A 19,585-nucleotide genomic window follows, 5' to 3' on the forward strand; every position below is an offset into this window, starting at 1 on the left:
AGGTTTGTTTTCGTCGCTAATAAATATCCATAACTTCATGTGGTCCGAGAGAAGTAGAAAGAACTAATGGCACCTATGATTCTTCGTGACGAAGAGGTTCCACTCCTCACTAACGACGATTCGTCACTCGAATCACCCAAAAGCCACACGAGGGACGTTCATATCTTGAGTTTGTCCTTTCTCTTAATCTTCCTTGCTTATGGAGCTGCTCAGAATTTACAGAGCACTCTCAACACAGTAAGTAACTCTCTCTCTGTTTCTGATTTTCTGATTTTTGTTTGTGTTGATGGTTTTTTTTGAGTGTGTGTTGTTTCCATTTCAGGAGCAGGATTTGGGTACCACTTCACTTGGGATATTGTATCTATCTTTCACCATTTTTTCTGTGTTTGCTTCTTCGGTGGTGCGGAATCTCGGCTCCAAAAACTCTTTGATTATTGGCACAACTGGTTATTTCTTTTACTTGGCTGCTAATTTGAAGCCCAATTGGTTGGTAACTTTCACAATCGTTAGCTTGTTCTGTATTTTATGGATTTGTTCTGACATGAAATGGTGAATCTTTCATTTTATGGATTAGAGATGCAATTGCAAATTGAACTTCTTTCTATTAATTTGGTCTTTTAATTTTTTCTTTTACAAGTATTAGTAATTTTTTCTTTTACAAGTATTAATTTTTTTTGTTATGGGGTGAAATTTATGTGGATCCTACTCCCTATTTGATGGGAATAGTATGGATTTCTCCAGATAGGTGTGTTTCTTTTTTGGTCAACTCTTGACAGGGGTGTGTTGAAAAGAATGTACTAGCTAGATGCTAGAATTGTTTTTTTATTTGGGTATTTGGCATCTGATCTCCTATGTTTTTAAATTATTTGAGCTGTAGTTCCAATAGTTTCTTGCTATAAAAAATAAATTACCCTCATTTTCAATGAAGGATTGGCCCTGTATATTGACTTATTGAAGTGTCTTAGTCCCCAAGTGACCAAACCTCAAATTAGTGACAATTATAGGGACCAAAAACTACCTCAAACCTTATTCCTAAAAAGTTGATCAACATTTTTGGTGGTTGTTCATACCTGTTCAGAGTTCTGCTCTTACATCTAAGCATAATTTCTGTTTTACTTTATGACTATGTTTGCTGAAAAACTGCTATCATTGAGCTAATGAGCTATTCTTCCTGCAGGTATACACTTGTTCCGTCCTCTTTGTTTCTTGGATTTTGTGCTTCTATAATATGGGTTGGACAGGTACATAAAAACATGTCCAAGTTCTATATTTTCTTCAAATTGTCATTAGCCTCTTGTATCTTTACTAATCTAAATTTGATCTTTCAGGGAACATATCTCACTTCCACTGCACGCAGTCATGCTAAAGATAACAACTTGCATGAAGGTGCTGTAATTGGCAACTTCAATGGGGAATTTTGGGCTGTGTATGCTCTCCACCAGGTGATCATATCATTTTTCACTGAAGATTAGTTACTGTTTCTGTTTTCTTAAATAAAAAAAAAGTATTTGGAATTCAAAATTGATTACAAAAATATGTTTTGCAGTTTATTGGGAGTCTTATCACATTTGCTCTACTCAGTGATGGGAAGGTATGTGGTTACTCATCACATTTTGCAAATATTCTTTTAATCATATTGCTTTAACTATCAGCTCATGATGTTGCTCATCCTCAATCCTTCCTTGTAAATGAAGAATAGCTGCTTATGACGAATTTGTTAGAAATCTGGTTGTGATAATCCTGGATAAAGTTAAGAATCGTGAGCGTCCACTTTCCGAACAAATTATTTCGACCCTATAATTGCCTGAGTTCACGAAATCTTTGTTGGGATAATACTTGACAATCAATCTGTTTCTTGGCACAAGAGAACAGATAAAGAAAGTAGAGAGTTTAGTTATTCGAATTTTTGTTTCTGTTTTTCTGTCCTTTTTCCTTAGGTTGCAAGCAACCTTATATAGAAGGTTGTGTTTGCACAAATGATCACAATTGTTCCGAAAAGTCACAATTTTCCAAACAATTTATAACTAGGGACTCCAGCCAGGGGCTCCGCCCCTTGGACCCCGGTTCGTATTCGCGGTCAATTATGCGTTGGCTCACCGAGCGTGCACTCTGCACTTACCTGACTCGATTCTGAGCCTAACGCGTAATTGCATCAGCCTATAGTAGATCACATTACTACTAAAATACATTGATGATTCTAAAATCACCAACATAATTTTCTTGTGAAAGAAGCTATGATTGATAGAACCCAATTTGTTTGCTTTAACTGTCAGTTCATGACTTCATGATATGTAACCTTACCCATAGCTGTTTGGAATGAAAAATTGTTGCTTATGGTGTATCTCCAGAAAAAAAAAAAGACCAACTTTATGGTTGGAACTTGGAAGAACTTTTGGTCCGAATTTGTTTGAGCCAAAATAGCACCAACTTTTCCATTACAAAAGCAGTTAACTTGTGAGAGACAAATATGTATCTAGTATTCAGTTACTTTTAGAACCAAACACTTGTAATGGTTTGCCTATACGGCTCATGGAGTTGGCACTATAATTTAGCCTTTCTCGATTTTCTTTTTAATTCCCATTATTACGTTTGGTTAATATTTTGAAAGATGTTAGTTTGTACAATATAAAAAGGGTTTTGAGCAAATGTAAATGTGAGCCAGGTTTTTCCATGTACAAAAATTGCTCATCTCACACGCTAGCCAGTTTTGAGTTTTAATTTAAAATATACGATCTCAGGATTTGATTTTGATTCTCATCAATGCAGGAGGGAAGAACCAATGGCAGAACTTCATTATTTGCCGTACTCCTTTTTGTTATGACCTTTGGTGCAATACTAATATTCTTCTTGCGCAAACGGAGCGATAATAATAGTAAGGGAAAGTGTGAGCATTCAGGAGATGGTGGTGGTGCTGGTGAACATTCGTCCCTCAAGTCTCTTTGTAGGTCACTCACAAGTGCATTGTTTGATGTAAAGATGTTGTTGATCATACCCCTTATTACATATTCAGGTCTACAACAAGCATTTGTCTGGTAAATTTTTACGATTTATAAGGCATTCATCCTCATGATCTTTCAATTATATTTCTTTGATTCCCAGGGTCCTTTGATTTCCTTTATCTCTTGTCCGTTAATGGAATTATCTTTCGCAGGGCTGAATTTACCAAGTATGTTGTAACTCCTGCAATTGGTGTTTCTGGTGTGGGTAGTATACTGGCCGCATACGGGGCTTTTGATGGAATTGTAAGTACACAAATGCAGAACTGTATATCCCTTCCTTTTGATGGTTTGCTTCAAGATACTAAACATCTCTTTCTTACTTTCTGCTTCTTTTGCTTATTATCTTTCTCCTTAATTTTTTTGAACATGTCAGTGTTCTCTTGCTGCTGGTCGTCTCACCTCTGGTCTCCCGTCTATTGCGGCAATAGTATCCTTTGGAGCTTGTGTCCAATCAGTTGTATTAATCTTGCTTCTGCTAAATTTCAGGTAAACAGTAAGTACTTTTGGCTAACTGAAGTTAAAGAACATTATTTTCCCCATGTCATTTCATCTGGCCTATATCTTTGTGTTTGCCGCTTCTGATGCAGCATACCTACCGGATTGCTTGGTACTCTATATTTACTGTTTTTGGCTGCTTTGTTGGGCATTGGTAATGGAGTTCTCATGACACAGCTCAATGCTTTGCTTGGAATGCTATTTAAGCATGACACGGTATACAAATACCACCTACCTTTTTTTACCCGAAACTTTATAAATCATGTCCTATATTCAAGCATAAAGTCACTTCAGTTTCAACTCACTTTTATCAAAACCAATTCTATCCACAATGAGTTTGGAGAACGCTGATCGAAATACGCACTAGTTAGCTCTTATGCCAAGTTTTTTGTTGCTTTCCTGTACAGGAAGGTGCTTTTGCGCAGCTAAGGATATGGCAGAGCGCAACAATTGCTATTGTGTTCTTTTTGTCCCCCCACGTCTCGTTTGAGGCATTTGTAGTGACTATGCTGGCTCTCCTTTGCTTCTCATACTGCAGCTTTTTATGGTTAGCTCTCAAGGTGGGGAAGACATCATCACCCTCCACCTGTGAGTGAATATAGTGTTGCCGCAACTGCAAGCATATTACATTTTTCACATATGCTTTGCCTTCTTGCCTGTAACACATCCAAACAGAAGTCTAAGTGGGTATTTGGTTTCACTTAGAAAAACCACATCTAGACTAGAAACCACGCTGAATCATAAGCTACAATATTTAGCTTTTGAAATAATGTGCTTTGGAGTGTCGAGTGTGACAGATGCACATCCAAACGACCAAACACGCTCCAAGTCTCTCTTTTATGGTGACATTTCCTCACTTTAAGAGGGGTATAGTTTGTAAGTTATTGTAATTTATAAGCTTGTGGCTATATAATCAGATATGTTCACATTTCATTTTTTCTTTAATTTCATTTCCACTTTTTTTTCTTTCTATCTCTTACATGTTTTCTTATCCCATCACTCACCATATCTTTCTATTATCTATGTTCTCTTCCCATCTCTCTCCAGGTGGAGGTGGACAACTGGGATAAGTCATTTCCATATTGCTATTTATTAAGGAATATTCAAGACGAATGAGTAAACATGCTCACAACTGAAATTTCACAAAGGATAAACTTCTTTGTTAAACATGACTTTTTTTTTGTTACACCTAGGAATACTCGCAGTTGGACTAATTCCGAATCTATAAAACACAAGTTTTTTTTGACCTGTATAAACCACAAATTAATACAACTAACTTTACATTAGTTATTTAAATTCACTTTCATTTTCTTTGTAAAGTCAACCCTTCCAAACAAAGTGTAATACATTAAATATGAAAATAGTTTATTACGAAATAGTTTTCTAAGCAGGAGTTAATATACATAATAAAAAATAAGTATAATATGGGTATAAATTGTTTAATATCTTTTACTTGGTTCTTCCCATGGAGTATCAAGTGTAAATAGTGTTTAACACTTTAACTGTATATTATAAGAGATGAGACTATTAAATCGTAACCACACAATCACACATGGGTGGTTGAGATGAAAAGTGATTTAGTGGTTATATGATTTTTTTTTTTAAAAAGTACATGACTTTACTTTTAATCTTAACCCTTCATAATTAAGCTAAATGGTCAAGAAAAAATTACATTGTTCTACCCATCTAAACAAGAAAACATTATATCTTTTTTGCCCTCAAACTTTTATTTCATTTTTCTCTCAATTCAAATGATATAAAAATTAAATATTTTCTTTTAATTTTTCTCTTACCTTAATCCATTTTCTTCTCCCATCCAAAAACAATGGTTAGATAGTTACAAAGAATATGCTATATTCTCAAATAAATAATCTTAAAAATATTTTTTTATATCCAAACTAGTACTCTTTACCCGTGCGATGCACGGGGATATTCATTTTTAGTTGTTGTGTGTTGTTGTGTGTGTGTGTTTTTTTTAATATGTCTTTTTTTAAATATATTTTGCTGATTAAAAGATATAAATTTATTTTAGACTATTTTCTTGAAAGTAATTTATCTTAGACTATGAATTCTTAAATTTTGTTTTTTCTTTTTACCAAATGTTTGTTCTTGTTTTTTCGGTTGTTATTTTATTTTTATCTTTTGTATTTATTGTTTTAAATGCTAGATTAATATTATTTTCATATTTATTGAATAGTTTATCCTGGGGAGTTGAAGTAACATGTATGTGCTAAGAATATGTGTTTTTTTTTTTTGCAATTGACATTATTTCATTGAGAATAAAACTGAGTGTGTAATATTTCACATTTTTTGTAAAAATATTTATTTCATATGACATTGCGAAATACTTCTTTGTAAACTACATTTGAAGTATTATGAGAATTGTTGTCATCGCCATGCAAATGAGGATTTTTAATCTTTTACAATGAGTGACTCTAGAGATTGCTATATATAACTGGTCATGTGAAAACAACAGTTTTGGAAAATAATAATCTCACCCCTTTTAAAGACTTTCCGTGACTTTTGTTTATTGTCATGACAAAAGAGTGTGTGTAGGCAAACCTGAAGAGTTTAATATGTTTAAAAACTCCGGTGTGTGGATATCATCAGGGGTCTCATAATTGTTGTATGATAAACATGTGTTATCAACACTCAAATAAGTTTTCTCTTCTCCAAGCAACAATGACATCATGTATTCGTTCAAACTATAAACAATCTCATTAGTAGGAGCCAAAATAGCACGATGTTGAATTTTTTTTTGGATCTTTGTAGTTTTGAAGGAAAGACAGATAAGTAGACTTGATAATAGAAACCATTGGATCACCTGAATGCGAGATAAAAAATGCCTAAGGTAGCATTTGGAAGTTGAACATAACAGAATATAACGGAACGGAACAGTACAATTATGTTATGTATACTGTGTTTGGTAGTTACATTTTAGACAGAACGAAACCATAATATAATAACATATATATCCTTATCATGTCTAATGGTTGATTAAGCATAAAAAAGTGATTTTTTTGCATATATTCATTATTTTAATCTTTCATCTCCTGCAAGTATTCATACAAATTCAATTAAGTAGTTAATTTTAATTTTACCTCAAGAGATTGATGCTTTATGAAGAAATTGCTCTGCAACGTTTTATTTTACCTCAAATGATTTATAATTCGCTCATAAATTGATAAACCTCGTCGATATAACTTTACGCTGAAATTTGATCTTTATCTCAAATTAATTTTAATCCCTCATCTCCTGGAACGATTGAAATTAATCTTACCATCGATTTGATGCTTGGGACAGAATATTGGAATGCAATTGTAGAAAAGATTGGGAGAGACAGCGATGGAATATAGAAAAGTGGTGAAATGGATAAATTTGTCAATTTAAAAGTTTAATGAGTGTGGTATGTTATGTTCCCTTTTGTACCACCTTTGTTAGAGAACCAAAATGTCCCGTTCCAGGAGTTTTTTGTCTCGTTCGGTTCTATCTTAAAAACATATCAAACACAGAACATAACTCATTTGTCCTGTTTCGTTATGTCCTCACTATCTACCAAACGCTACCTAAGGGATGTTCAAGATTGTTTCATCTTCTATCTGCTTACTTGCATGTCCATCTCCTATGCTTAAAAATAGTGTGCATAGTTTATGAAATGGTTTATAAATCTGAGATGCCAAATGTTGATTTTCTAACAATGACTATATATAAAGTAAAAAAAAAAGACACATGGGTGGGCAGAAATAGAGTAAGTTAAAAAGTCACTCTCATAATAGGGGTAGTGGAAAATTATTACTTGAAGTACCTTTCTAAAATTATATTAAATAATTTATTAACTGAAGTACATTTATTATTCAATTGTAAGTTTCACTGTTTCAAAAAAATATATCTAAAATTCACTTTATATTCCATCACTTTGCTAACTCCCTTATGATTTATTTTAATCAAATCATTTGCACATCAATACTTGTGCACAACCCCTACGTATTAATTGACATTAGTTTTAATTTTTTTAATAGACTTAATTGTGTTACACAATCTTTAGTTTAAAGAAAAATAAAGAGACACATGGATGGGTAGAAATAGAGAAGTTATTATCATAAGAGAAGTAGTGGCAAGTTAGTACTTGAAGAATATTTCTAAAAACATATTAAAATATATTAATTTATGTACCCTCATTATTTAATTGTAAGCTTCAGTAAAATCCACATTAATACTTGTGCACAACCCCTACATTTTAATTGACATCAGTTTCAATTTTTTTGATATACTTAATGACGTTACATAACCTTTAGTTAAAACAAAATAAAGAGACACATGAATGAGTAAAAATAGAGAAGTTAAAAAGTTACTCTCATAAAAGAGGTAGTGGCAAGTTACTTAAAGCATATGTTTAAAAACATTAAAAAATATTAACTTATTGATTTATGTACGTTTATTATTCAATTATAAGCTTCACTAAAATCCCTTTGACACTCCATCACTTTGCTAACTCTCCTACATTTTAATTTAATTAAATCATTTGCACATGCATATTTGTGCACAACCCTACGTATTAATTGATATTAATTTCAATTGTTTTAATAGACTTAATGGGTGTTACATAGCATTTAGTAATTTTATTTGAAACAACAACATTAATTTTTTTTAATGTCAAATAAAATTATTATTATGCTACTTAATTGAGTACATACACCTTGGAATCAACAAATTAAACCTATCTACTTTAGGTCAATTAAATTATATCATTACCATGATTTCTATATTTCGACTTGTCCTTTTAGTTTGTTCAACTCAGAATTTCATGAGAATCCTAATCTTTCATCCTTATATTTACATTTTTATAGATTTTTTGATCAGTTAAGGTAGGTCAATTATGGCATAAAAAATAAATTGATTTATTTATGAGATAAATAATGTGAATATTAAAATAGGTACCAAAAAACTACTCAAACAACAGTTGAATAGCAAATTGGTATTTAACAATTGATTATCAATTTTAATTTTACTATTCTATTTTTAATTATAATTTCAACTTTTAATTCTAATTTCAATAAGTTTAGCACGGTTCCTACGTGTGTTGTTGTTGAGTTTATGGGCGAGTCTAATGAAGGATAGCAACATAATAAGATTAAATTCACATTGTTTTTATTTTGTAAGCAACCTATTAATTATTTTTCATCACATAGAAAAGGGAAAACATATGAGCACTGAATGGCCCATGAATACTAATCATTCTACTAAGAAATTGTTTGGAAAAGAACCATGTTATCTAATGGTGGTATTGTTTTATGAAAAATTTATATAATAATACAAAGATTGAACCACAAAATTCTATTATACTCAGAAAGATGGCTTGACTCTCTTGATACCAAGGTAGTCAATGAAATAGTCAAATTAAGTTTGGATGAAAATGGGAGTGGTGATAATGGTGAATCACTTTCTATGTCAATTTTGTTTTTATCCTAATGGTATTGTTAGATCACTCAGAAACAACCCTAAGGTGACAACTCAAATCTAACCAAACATCTAACATGAAAGTCAAATTCTACTTTCTACAGCTCTCTCTTTTGCTGCATCATCTTAATTGATTTCACAATATTGAAAACAAACCAAAACAGTCAACAATGGTGACATCCTAAACAAAAACAAAAATATCTAAAAGTACACTTTAATCATAGATAACATTTTATTAAAAAAAAAACACTACAGTCTGAAAGGGGAGACTACAATTCAAGGTTGTTGAATGCTTGTAAAGGTTTCTTGGCCATCGACATGGTTTCTTTGAATCGATGAATTTCTGCTTCGTGCTAAGCCCTTGTCATGGAAGATTCACACATGTTTTCTACAAATATTTACATTGAAAATAATTTTTAGAGAATATATGAAAGAACTTTAGTTAACAAAACATCGGCACAATATAACTCAAATAAAAGTTGTTAAACTTATAGAAAAAAATAGATAAGAAAAAAGAAAGAATTAAAAAATTGTTATGTACGAAACTTACTTGTGTTGTTGGTCGAAGATCCATAGTTTGATGAATTATGTTTGCGAGCTTTATCTTTCAGCCTCAATTTGAGGGTGATAAACAATGGTTCTTTTGCAAATCAAGTTATCTATTTTTGAGATTTAGGCATACGCAACAATGCTAAAGGGTGAGAAATCGTTTCAAAGATAAAGATGTTTGAGTGGGTAATTGTGTGTTGAGATGAAGACATTTTTGTTGTTTATATAGTAAGTAAATGGGAATGGAGTTGTAGAAGTGGAATGGTCTTTTATCTTGGATTTAATTATTTATTTTTGTGTCATAATTAGATACTTTGATGTAGGATTTTAAATAAATTTTGAAGGTTACAAAATTTTCAACTTCTTCTAAATTAATCTATTAATTTATATGTAACTTCTAAATTTCATTAAAGTTTCTAGGAATTTGAATGGTTTTTTTTTCATTATTATGCACTTTTTTTTGGTAAATAATTATTAGGCACCTTGATGTTGTTTGTGAATCAACGGCTAAGATTCAATCTAAGTGAAATAAAATGCATATTTACTAAAATATTCATGCCCATCTTTCAAAATTTTTGGAATTAATTGTTAAACGACTTATTTACCCTCAAGGATGCAGAAACTCTGCTTTTATATATATTATAGATGGGGAAATCACAAAATACTGAACCGACAAAAAAAGTTCAACCATTCTTAGAATTTACTTCATTCGTCCCTAATAGTAAGGTTTTTAAAAACATATTTTGTGTCTCTTTATATAAGACCTATGAAGCACCGATTCTGACACAATACTACGACACGACATCGATACCCTGACACGACTTATCTTTAAAAAGTAGAACACTGAGACACCGCTTATATACATAAATGTGTGTGCGTGCTACGTGCATACTCAAAGTCAATATCAGTTAGTCTCCTTACAAATAAAACATGAAACCAATTTCCTAAACTCTATGTGAGCTTTATAAAAATACTAAAAGGAACCATTTTACAAAGTAACATCTTTGTCTAAAACAAAAAAATATCTAATCTATCTAATAGTTTTCACCTCCTTCTTAATCCTCACAAGTGAAAAGTATAACCTTAGGTAGCGTTTGGTAGACAGGTGGGAAGGGAAGGGAACAGGACACACGAGTTCCGTTCTGTGTTTGTCGTGTTTTTAAGATGGAACGGAACGAGACAAAAAGCTCCAGGAACGGGACACTTTGGTTCCCTGGAAAAGGGTGGAACGGAAAGGAACGGAACGGAACACTCTCTTAATACTTTTGCAATTTAAAAAATACCCCTAATTTATATTTTAAATTTTATGTATCTAAACAGTTTAAAATCACTTATAAAATTGAAAGCACTTATTATATTTGTAGACAAAGATAAATGAAAATCTACTTTTTCAAAAAAAATCACTTAAAATAAAATCAATTATTTTTTTCAAAAGTAAAATCACTTTTTGTAAGCAATGATAAACGAGTCAATTAGAGTGCGTTTGATTTAAATTATTTTGGAAAAATTTCTTTTTAATCAAAAAATCACTTTTAAAATAAAAAAATCACTTTTTTAATCAAATATCACTTTATGTGTTTGTTTCAGCTGAAGCTAAAAACAGATTATTTGAAACAGTTACTTTAGCTTGTCATGAAAACCTATGATGATAGATGGGAGGAGATAAAAAAGTGATTTTAATTAGAGTAGTCAAACACAAATCAACTTAATTAAAATAAAATCAATTATTTTTTCAAAAGTAAAATCAGTTTTTGTAAGCAATGATAAACAAGCCAATATAATGCGTTTAATTCAACTTATTTTGGAAAAATAATTTTTTGTGTTTGAAGCTGAAAACAAATTATTTGAAACAGTTACTTTAGCTTATAATGAAAATCTATGATAGATGAGGGGAGATAAAAAAAAGTGATTTTAATTATAGTTGTCAAACACGAATCAACTTATGCTTTTCTCAAAATCTCTTAAAAAAATTATAGTTAAAAATCAATATTTTTTAATCTAAACAAACACACTTAAAATAGCTTAAATAGATAATTAGGTTTCTGTTTTTTTCAATAGCATACTGAAACAACTTAAACAATATATAAGTGATTGTTTTAAAGAAATAAGTGATTATTTCATGAAGTAAGCCATAACAAACGGTTTCTATACAAAATGTTCAATTGAGTTCAATTTGTTTTCCTCAATCAAATATTAAACATGCAGAGTTATATATGTAATTAAAATCATGGTTCTGTTCTATTAACTTGGAGTTACCAAACACAACACATAAAACATTATTGTCATGTTCCATCATGTTCTGTCCTGTTCCGTTCTGTCCTGTTCCGTCACCAAACGCTCCCTTAAAGAAGATAAACAGTAGCAGAATCACGTTGACAACGACGTCCAAGTAGTCTCTATCAACTGATTCTCTCTCACTCTCTCTCTTTCTGCTTTGTGCTTTAAAAAATGAAAACTTTATAAATTTATTTTTTTCTATAAGCTGTTTTTAAAAATAATTTTTATTTTTAATTTTTAAAACTAAAGTATCAAACCAGCTTAAAGAGTTCCCGAATGGTAGCTCAAGTTGTAAGAGTCAAAGAACATATTGGGTGAGGGAGGTCCAAGATCCACTTAACAATCATATCTGTAATTTAAAATTTAAATGTTGCTGATATTTTGTTGATAACAACCACTTTCTAATTATTTAAACATGTATCTATTTTTAAGTTTTTTTTATAAAAAATTTTAGTTGTTACTGGTGTTAATAAATTAGTTTCTCGGTTAGAAACTGTTTTCATTTTTAAGTGATTCCTTTAACCGGTTGTAAAAGCATGTGACAATGTGTCAATGTGGGTTTTCAACACAAGGTCAACCCACACAACTTTTTTTGTGGTACAAACGCACACAACTTGCTGCAAAACGTTTTTGTTTTTTGTTTTTGCTGAAGACATCCCTTATAAGACTAATGTGAAGATCACGTTTTCTTCTCCTATTTTCTTCTTTCCTTTTTAAATAGTCACTTTATAACAGGTTGATGTCTAACAAGTTGATGTATCTTGTAAATAGTTATGACATTATTATATTCATCAATTTAGAAATTTGTTGCTTGCTGCACTTTATAACAGGTTGATGTATCTTGTAGATAAGAGCATGGAAATTTTAATTCTATGACTTTTTGTTGATTATTATAAGATGCATGTGTATTATTATTTTATTAGCATGCGCCTATCATTTCTGTTCAATCCATTACGTTCAGCAAGCAAGCGAGTTTCTAGCTAATAAATATCCACAATCTCATGTGGACCGTGAACTAGAAGAATTTAGGAACTACTAATGGCACCTGTTATTACTCCTCGTGATGAAGAGGTGCCACTGGTTGCCGGCGATGATTCGCCGACGCTTCAGTCAGGGAAGAGCCACACGAAGGACGTTCATATCTTGAGCTTGGCCTTTCTCTTAATCTTCATTGCTTATGGAGCTGCTCAAAATTTACAGAGCACTCTCAATACAGTAACTCTCTTTCTCACTTGATATGATTTTGCAATTTCTTTTGGTTGTGATGGTCTTTTTGAAGTTTGTGTTTCCATTTCAGGAGCAGAACTTGGGTACAACTTCACTTGGGATATTGTACCTGTCTTTCACCATTTTTTCTGTGTTTGCTTCTTTGGTGGTGAGGAATCTCGGCTCCAAAAACTCTTTGATCATTGGGACAACTGGTTATCTCTTTTACTTGGCTGCAAATTTGAAGCCCAATTGGTTGGTATCTACTGCTGCTGTCACAATCATATATACATGTTCTGTATTTTTGTGTGATAGCTTCATATTCTGACTTGGTGTGGTGAATCTTTCATTTCCTTCAACAATACGATGGATTGAACTCATCTAAGTTTCAGAGATGCAATTGCAAGTTGAACTTCTTTCTATTAATTTGGTTCTTTGTTTTAATGTTTTTGCAAGTTTTAGTAATATACTCTATGTTATGGGTCCTACTCCCTATTTGATGGGACTCACATGAGTTTCTCTAGATAAAGTGTGTTGAAAAGAGGGTATTAGTGAGGCAATAGCATTGCTTTATTTATTTGGGCTTTTAGTATCTGATTCCTTATATTGTTCAACAAGTTATTGGTCAACTTGCTCCCCAAAGATTTTGCTACTAAGAAGGAAATATGTTTGAAAGTCCATGAATGTTTAAAAGGTCACACAATTTACTAATTTAGTCACTACGTATTTAGTCAACTTAAACTTCGGTAACTTGACCGATGTTTTACACTTTGGACTTTCAAATTTATTTCCTTCTTCCAAATACATACTTACCAGCTGTAAAATCTTTCAGGGAGCGACCATTCACTCATTATTCAATTATTTGAGCTGTACTTCCTACTTGCTATATCTATAGTTTCTACTTTCTAGTCATCAAAATTAAATTATCCTCATTGAGTTATTCTTCCTGCAGGTATACACTGGTTCCGACCTATTTGTTTCTTGGGTTTTGTGCTTCTATAACGTGGGTTGGACAGGTACATGTAAACAGTAAACACATGTCAAGGTTCTGTGCTTTCTTCTAATTGTCATTAGCCTTTTGTATCTTTACTAATCTAAATTTGATATTTCAGGGAACATATCTCACTTCCACTGCACGCAATCATGCTAGAGATAACAACTTGCTTGAAGGTACAGTAATTGGCGACTTCAATGGGGAATTCTGGAGTGTGTATGCTATCCACCAGGTGATCATCATTTTCCTTGAAGATTAGTCACTTTGTTGTTTCTGTTTCTTTAAATAAATAAATAAACCATTTAGAATTCAAAATTGATTATAAAAAATATGTTTTGCAGTTTATTGGGAGTCTTATTACATTTGCTCTACTTAGTGATGGGAAGGTATGTGGTGGTTACTCTTCACATTTTGCAAATGTTCTTTTAATCTGACTGCTTTAACTATCAGCTCATGATGTTAAGCATAATCCTTCCTTGTGAATGAAGAATAGCTGCTTATGATGAATTTTCTTATGAAAGAAGCAATGATTGGTAGAACCCAATTTGTTTGCTTTAACTGTCAATTTACTGCTTCATGATATTCAAGCTTACCCATAGCCATAACTGTTCCGTACTAGGGTTTTTATGAGGCAAGAAGGAATCTGAAGGTAAACCCTAGCAGAGCACTAAACAAGAAAATATCATGTATGAAAAATATTATTTTATTAAGTGAGTCAAAAGATCCTTTGTACAATGCAGGACCCTCGTTTGTTAGTGGGCGGGTCTCCTTCTAGAAGGCTCAAGGGAATTGAGCCTTACAACCAAGACCCAATTCCCAATATAAAAGAGTATGCTAAGCCCTAATCCAGCTTCCGAGACAACTCACCAGGCGTTTGACTTGCTCGCCTAATCATGTGTGGCGGGTCTCAGGGCTTGTGAAGGACTCGCCTAGCCCACTAGCTAAAGATGCAGATGATCACCCTTGGAAAGCCTCGCCAAGCTCTAACTCTGGGCGGGTCCTATCATGGGCAGGTCCTGCCCAGTCCAATAACTGATGGGAATGAAAAATTGTTGCTTATGGTGTATCTCCAGACATAAAGGCCAAAATAGCATTAACTTCACTATTACAAAAACAGTTAACTTATGAGAGACAAATATGTATCTAAATATGTATCTAGTATTCAGTTTGTTTTACTTTTATGGCCCGTTTGGTGGTCAGGATAGGATATGATAGGATATGATATGTGAACATGATATCAACAGGATAGGATAAGAGCAGGATAGACTCTTATCATATCCTGTGTTTGAGGTGCACATGATAAGAACAGGATATGATAAGGAAAAATGTATCAGATTTATATTTGAATAAAAAATACATTTAAAATTGATCATTCTATTAAATTTAATTTCTTTACATTTTCATGAATGAGTCTATATTTTAAAATAAATAAAATTAATTTAAATTTTATTAATTAGCTTATTTTATTGTTTTGAAGATGTCCTATATGTTAAATAAAATTATGCAGTTAACCGATTGGTTTTCAATTAGTTGTGACACGTGATAATTAACAATAAAAGTTAACTAAATTAAGAATATTATTATTTCAAAAGTACTTTATATTTGAATTATAAATTATTATATAAGTAGATAAGTAGTTTTAAATAATAGGAGATGAAAATAAAAGATTAATCTACTACTATTAAAAAATCAATATTTGTAATCAATGTTTTTCACTTAGTTGTGACACGTGATAAACAATAAAAATTAACTAAATTAAAAATATTATTATTTCAAAAATACTTTATATTTAAATTATTATATAAGTAGATAAATAATTTTTAGATAATAGGATATGAAAATATTAAATTAGTCTATTATTATTAATAAATCAATATTTGTAAGTGAGTAGTCTATTTTACAATTTATGAATAATAATTTTATTTATTTTTATTTTAGTTAAATTAATATTTTTATATTTATTAATTAATATTATTATAAATTATAAATTATATAATATTAAAATAAATTAATTTGGAGTTAGGATACTGAAAGAAAATATATAACTGGTATCCTATCCTGCTCTATCCTAACTCCCCCCTCAGGATAACTTTTACACATGATTGACAGGATAGGATATGAGACAGGATAGTGTTATCATATCCTGCTGACGCAACAAACAACAGATAACAACAGGATATGATTATTATCCTGTCTTATCCTATCCTGTCCTGGTAACCAAACGGGCCCTTAGAACCAAACACTTGTAATGGTTTGCCAGTACACTGTACACTCATGGAGTTGGCACTATACTTTTAGCCTTTCCCTATTTTCTTTTTAATTTCCATTATTACATTTGGTTAATATTTTTAAAGATGTTAGTTGTACAATATAAAAAGGTTTTGAGCAAATGTAAATGTGAGCCAGGTTTTTCCATGTACAAAAATTGCTCATCTCACATGCTAGCAAGTTGAGCCAGGATTTGATTTTGATTCATATGCCGGCAGGAGGGGAGTACCAATGGCGCAACTTTATTATTTGCAGTACTCCTTTTTGTTATGACCTTTGGTGCTATACTAATATTCTTCTTGCGAAAACGGAGTGATAATAGTAAGGGAACATATGAGCATTCAGAAGCTGGTGGTGGTGCTTGTGAATATTCGTCCCTCAAGTCTCTATGTAGGTCACTCACCAGTGCATTGTTTGATGTAAAGATGTTGTTGATCATACCCCTTATTACATATTCAGGTCTACAACAAGCATTTGTATGGTAAATTTTTATGAATTATAAGGCCTTCATTCATCCTCATGATCTTTCAATTATGTTTCTCTGATTTCCAGTGTCCTTTGATTACCTTCATCTATTGTCTAATGGAATACTCTTTCTCAGGGCTGACTTTACCAAGTATGTTGTAACTCCAGCAATTGGTGTTTCTGGTGTGGGTACTGCAATGGCAGCATACGGTGCTTTTGATGGAATTGTAAGAACAGGAATGCAGATCTGTACATCTATATCCTTGCCTTTGGCATTCTGCTTCTTTTGTTTATTATCTTTCTTCTTAATTTCTTTGAACATCTCAGTGTTCTCTTACTGCCGGTCGTCTCACCTCGGATCTCACGTCTATTGTGACAATAGTATCCTTTGGAGCTTCTGTTCAGGCAGTTGTATTAATCTTGCTTCTGCTAGATTTCAGGTCTGCAGCAATTTCTTCTTTTGTTTGACTGATGTTTATGGAGAATATTTCCCTTATGCAATTTCATGTGGCTTATGTCTGTCTTTGCGGCATCTGTTGCAGCATACCTAGCGGATTGCTTGGTACTCTATATTTACTCTTTTTGGCTGCTTTGTTGGGCATTGGTAATGGAGTTCTTATGACACAACTCAATGCTTTGCTTGGAATGTTGTTTAAGCACGACATGGTATGTGAATAACAACTACCAAAATCATGTCCTATATTCAAACATAAGTCACTTCATTTTCAACTTACTTTTACCAAAATCAACTCAATCCACAACTACAATCAGTTTTGACAGCGCTGATTCAAACACACAGAAGTTAGTTAGCCCTAATGTCTAGTGTTTTGTTGCTTTCCGGTACAGGAGGGTGCTTTTGCGCAGCTAAGGATATGGCAGAGCGCAACAATTGCTATCATGTTCTTTTTGTCCCCCAACATCTCGTTTGAGACAGTAGTAGTGACTATGCTGGCTCTCCTTTGCTTCTCGCTCTGCAGCTTTTTATGGTTAGCTCTTAAGGTGGGGAAGGCATCATCACACTCCACCTTTGTGTGAATTCAGTGTTGCAGCAACCGCAAGCATATTATATTTTTCACATATGCTTTGCCTTCTTGCCTGTAACACATCCAAACAGAAGTCTAAGTGGGTATTTGGTTTCACTTAGAGAAACAACATCTAGATTAAAAACCACCTTGAATCATAAGCTACAATGTGTAGCTTTAGAAATAACGTGCTTTGAAGTGTGTGACAGACTCACATCCAAACACCCTATAATTCTCTCTTTTATGGTGACATTTCCTTCACTTGAATGATGTGTATAAATTGTAAGTTATTGTAATGTATAAGCTCACTTGCTCATAAAAAGCTGAACAGATTTCTTTCACTGTAATGTAAATTGTTATTTACTAAAGAATATTCAGGATGTATCAGCAAAACTAGTCACTCACAGTTGAAAATTCACACAAACATAGACAACATTTTTAGGTATTGATTCATATTTGGACGAACTTCTCTTTTCTTTCTCAAAATCAATCCTGACATCTAAAAATAAGAGGGAGCGTAGAAAAAGAAAGAGCATATGCCTTTAAAATTCAGAATCAACAAAATTTGACAATATGATGATACCTCCTAGTGCCCATTTTACGAGCAAATTCCATAATATCAATCAAACAAACAAAATGCAAGTAAGATAACCCCCAAAGGAAAAAAAAAAAAATTTTACAATGAAAAATGTAGAGTATTTGTGTATCAGAAATAGTAACTACAGGATAGCATATTTTATAATTTCAAAATTAGACACATAGCAAAGGGATGTCCAGCTTTATAATCATTATTGAAAATAAAAACTGACAATGTATTCCCAAAATCAAATAAGCAGTATCATACCAAAGAAATAAGGTAGTCACACTCCTTGTCTGAAAAAAAAACCTTTGTAGAGAAAGGCCCTACAACAACAGGGACAAAACAACATCAAATATTGAAAAATTAAAAGCAACGTGAGTAAAAAAACTGCTAGTATAAGTGAAAAAATATAAGATCCATTTCAAAAAGGAAAAATATAGGATCTGCATAACTTAATGGCTAAGGGGAAGTTCTAGGAAGTACCTGACCTTGCTTGCCAAGAGATTTGGACAACACGTGAGGGATCAACTATGTTAGAAAAATAAATAGAGTCCTGAAAACCGCAACTCAGATTCATGTTTGTTCCTTAAGTCCCTGCTAGTGCAAAATAAAAAATGGAAAAAACAGTGTCAAGCAATGTAATTTTTTATATATATAAATTGTGAGAAGCGAAATTGGTGAAAAGAGAGAAATGGGTGGGCATTTTTCTGCAATTTTACCTTTGGGAGAAGGAGGCGGTGGAGAGGAGGAAGGGCAGGGTTAGGAAAAGGGAAAAGAAGGGCGTTGGTTCTTGAAGAAGGAGTGGGGATGCAAAAGCATTATCATTCAATGGTACTCTGTGAATGTGATCTGAAATTTGCAATTCATTGTGATGCAAACTGTTGCTAGTTTGTGAATAGGATATTGATTGACAGTTTCAAAATAAATGCTTTAGGTGAAAATTGAATTGGAAAACAAAAAGTTGTGTAAATTAAGAGTGGGGAAAATAACGTAAAAGTTTCATGGGTGGGCTGATCAATTAGGAGATGAAAATGAGAAAGTGGAGAATAGCTACAGCCCAATAACAATGTTGGAGTAATAGAAGTTGACACGTGGGACTATAATATGATGTGGCAAACCTTAGGAATGGAAAGAGAGTGAGTTGGCGACGTCACAGCCCGCGCTTCATCATTACTATATTATAATAGATTATAATAAATAGATAGATAGATAGATTAACAAGTAATGATAGAGTAGAGTCAACCCCTCCAAAAATGTATGAAAGAGGAATAGA

The 19,585-nt window shown here is 32.4% G+C and overlaps 2 protein-coding genes and 1 long non-coding RNA gene across 4 annotated transcripts; 2 read left to right on the forward strand and 1 right to left on the reverse strand.

The window, feature by feature from the left end:
• LOC130730437 (UNC93-like protein 3) lies at nt 1–4,466 on the forward strand. The gene is made up of 10 exons (XM_057582448.1): nt 1–237; nt 323–486; nt 1,178–1,241; nt 1,329–1,442; nt 1,547–1,591; nt 2,767–3,032; nt 3,152–3,242; nt 3,373–3,485; nt 3,587–3,710; nt 3,902–4,466. The coding sequence occupies exons 1-10, from the start codon at nt 67–69 to the stop codon at nt 4,088–4,090; spliced, it is 1,341 nt and encodes a 446-aa protein (XP_057438431.1). The 5' UTR covers nt 1–66; the 3' UTR covers nt 4,091–4,466.
• An 8,310-nt stretch (nt 4,467–12,776) lies between these two features.
• On the forward strand, nt 12,777–17,806 carry LOC130730438 (UNC93-like protein 3). Its single transcript, XM_057582449.1, has 10 exons — nt 12,777–12,992; nt 13,075–13,238; nt 13,936–13,999; nt 14,096–14,209; nt 14,319–14,363; nt 16,464–16,726; nt 16,847–16,937; nt 17,038–17,150; nt 17,253–17,376; nt 17,557–17,806. The coding sequence occupies exons 1-10, from the start codon at nt 12,816–12,818 to the stop codon at nt 17,743–17,745; spliced, it is 1,344 nt and encodes a 447-aa protein (XP_057438432.1). The 5' UTR covers nt 12,777–12,815; the 3' UTR covers nt 17,746–17,806.
• On the reverse strand, nt 17,411–19,525 carry LOC130730439 (uncharacterized). 2 transcript variants are annotated; one of them, XR_009016352.1, is made up of 4 exons: nt 19,032–19,525; nt 18,801–18,906; nt 18,577–18,635; nt 17,411–17,805 (listed from the first exon to the last, which is right to left on the reverse strand). It is a non-coding gene; the product is annotated as an uncharacterized LOC130730439 (long non-coding RNA). The 2 variants fall into 2 exon arrangements; XR_009016351.1 differs by having other exon boundaries at nt 18,796–18,906; nt 19,032–19,521.
• Between the last annotated feature and the right edge of the window lie 60 nt (nt 19,526–19,585).

Source organism: Lotus japonicus, chromosome 1, assembly GCF_012489685.1.
Source record: "Lotus japonicus ecotype B-129 chromosome 1, LjGifu_v1.2".
Taxonomy (NCBI): domain Eukaryota; kingdom Viridiplantae; phylum Streptophyta; class Magnoliopsida; order Fabales; family Fabaceae; genus Lotus; species Lotus japonicus.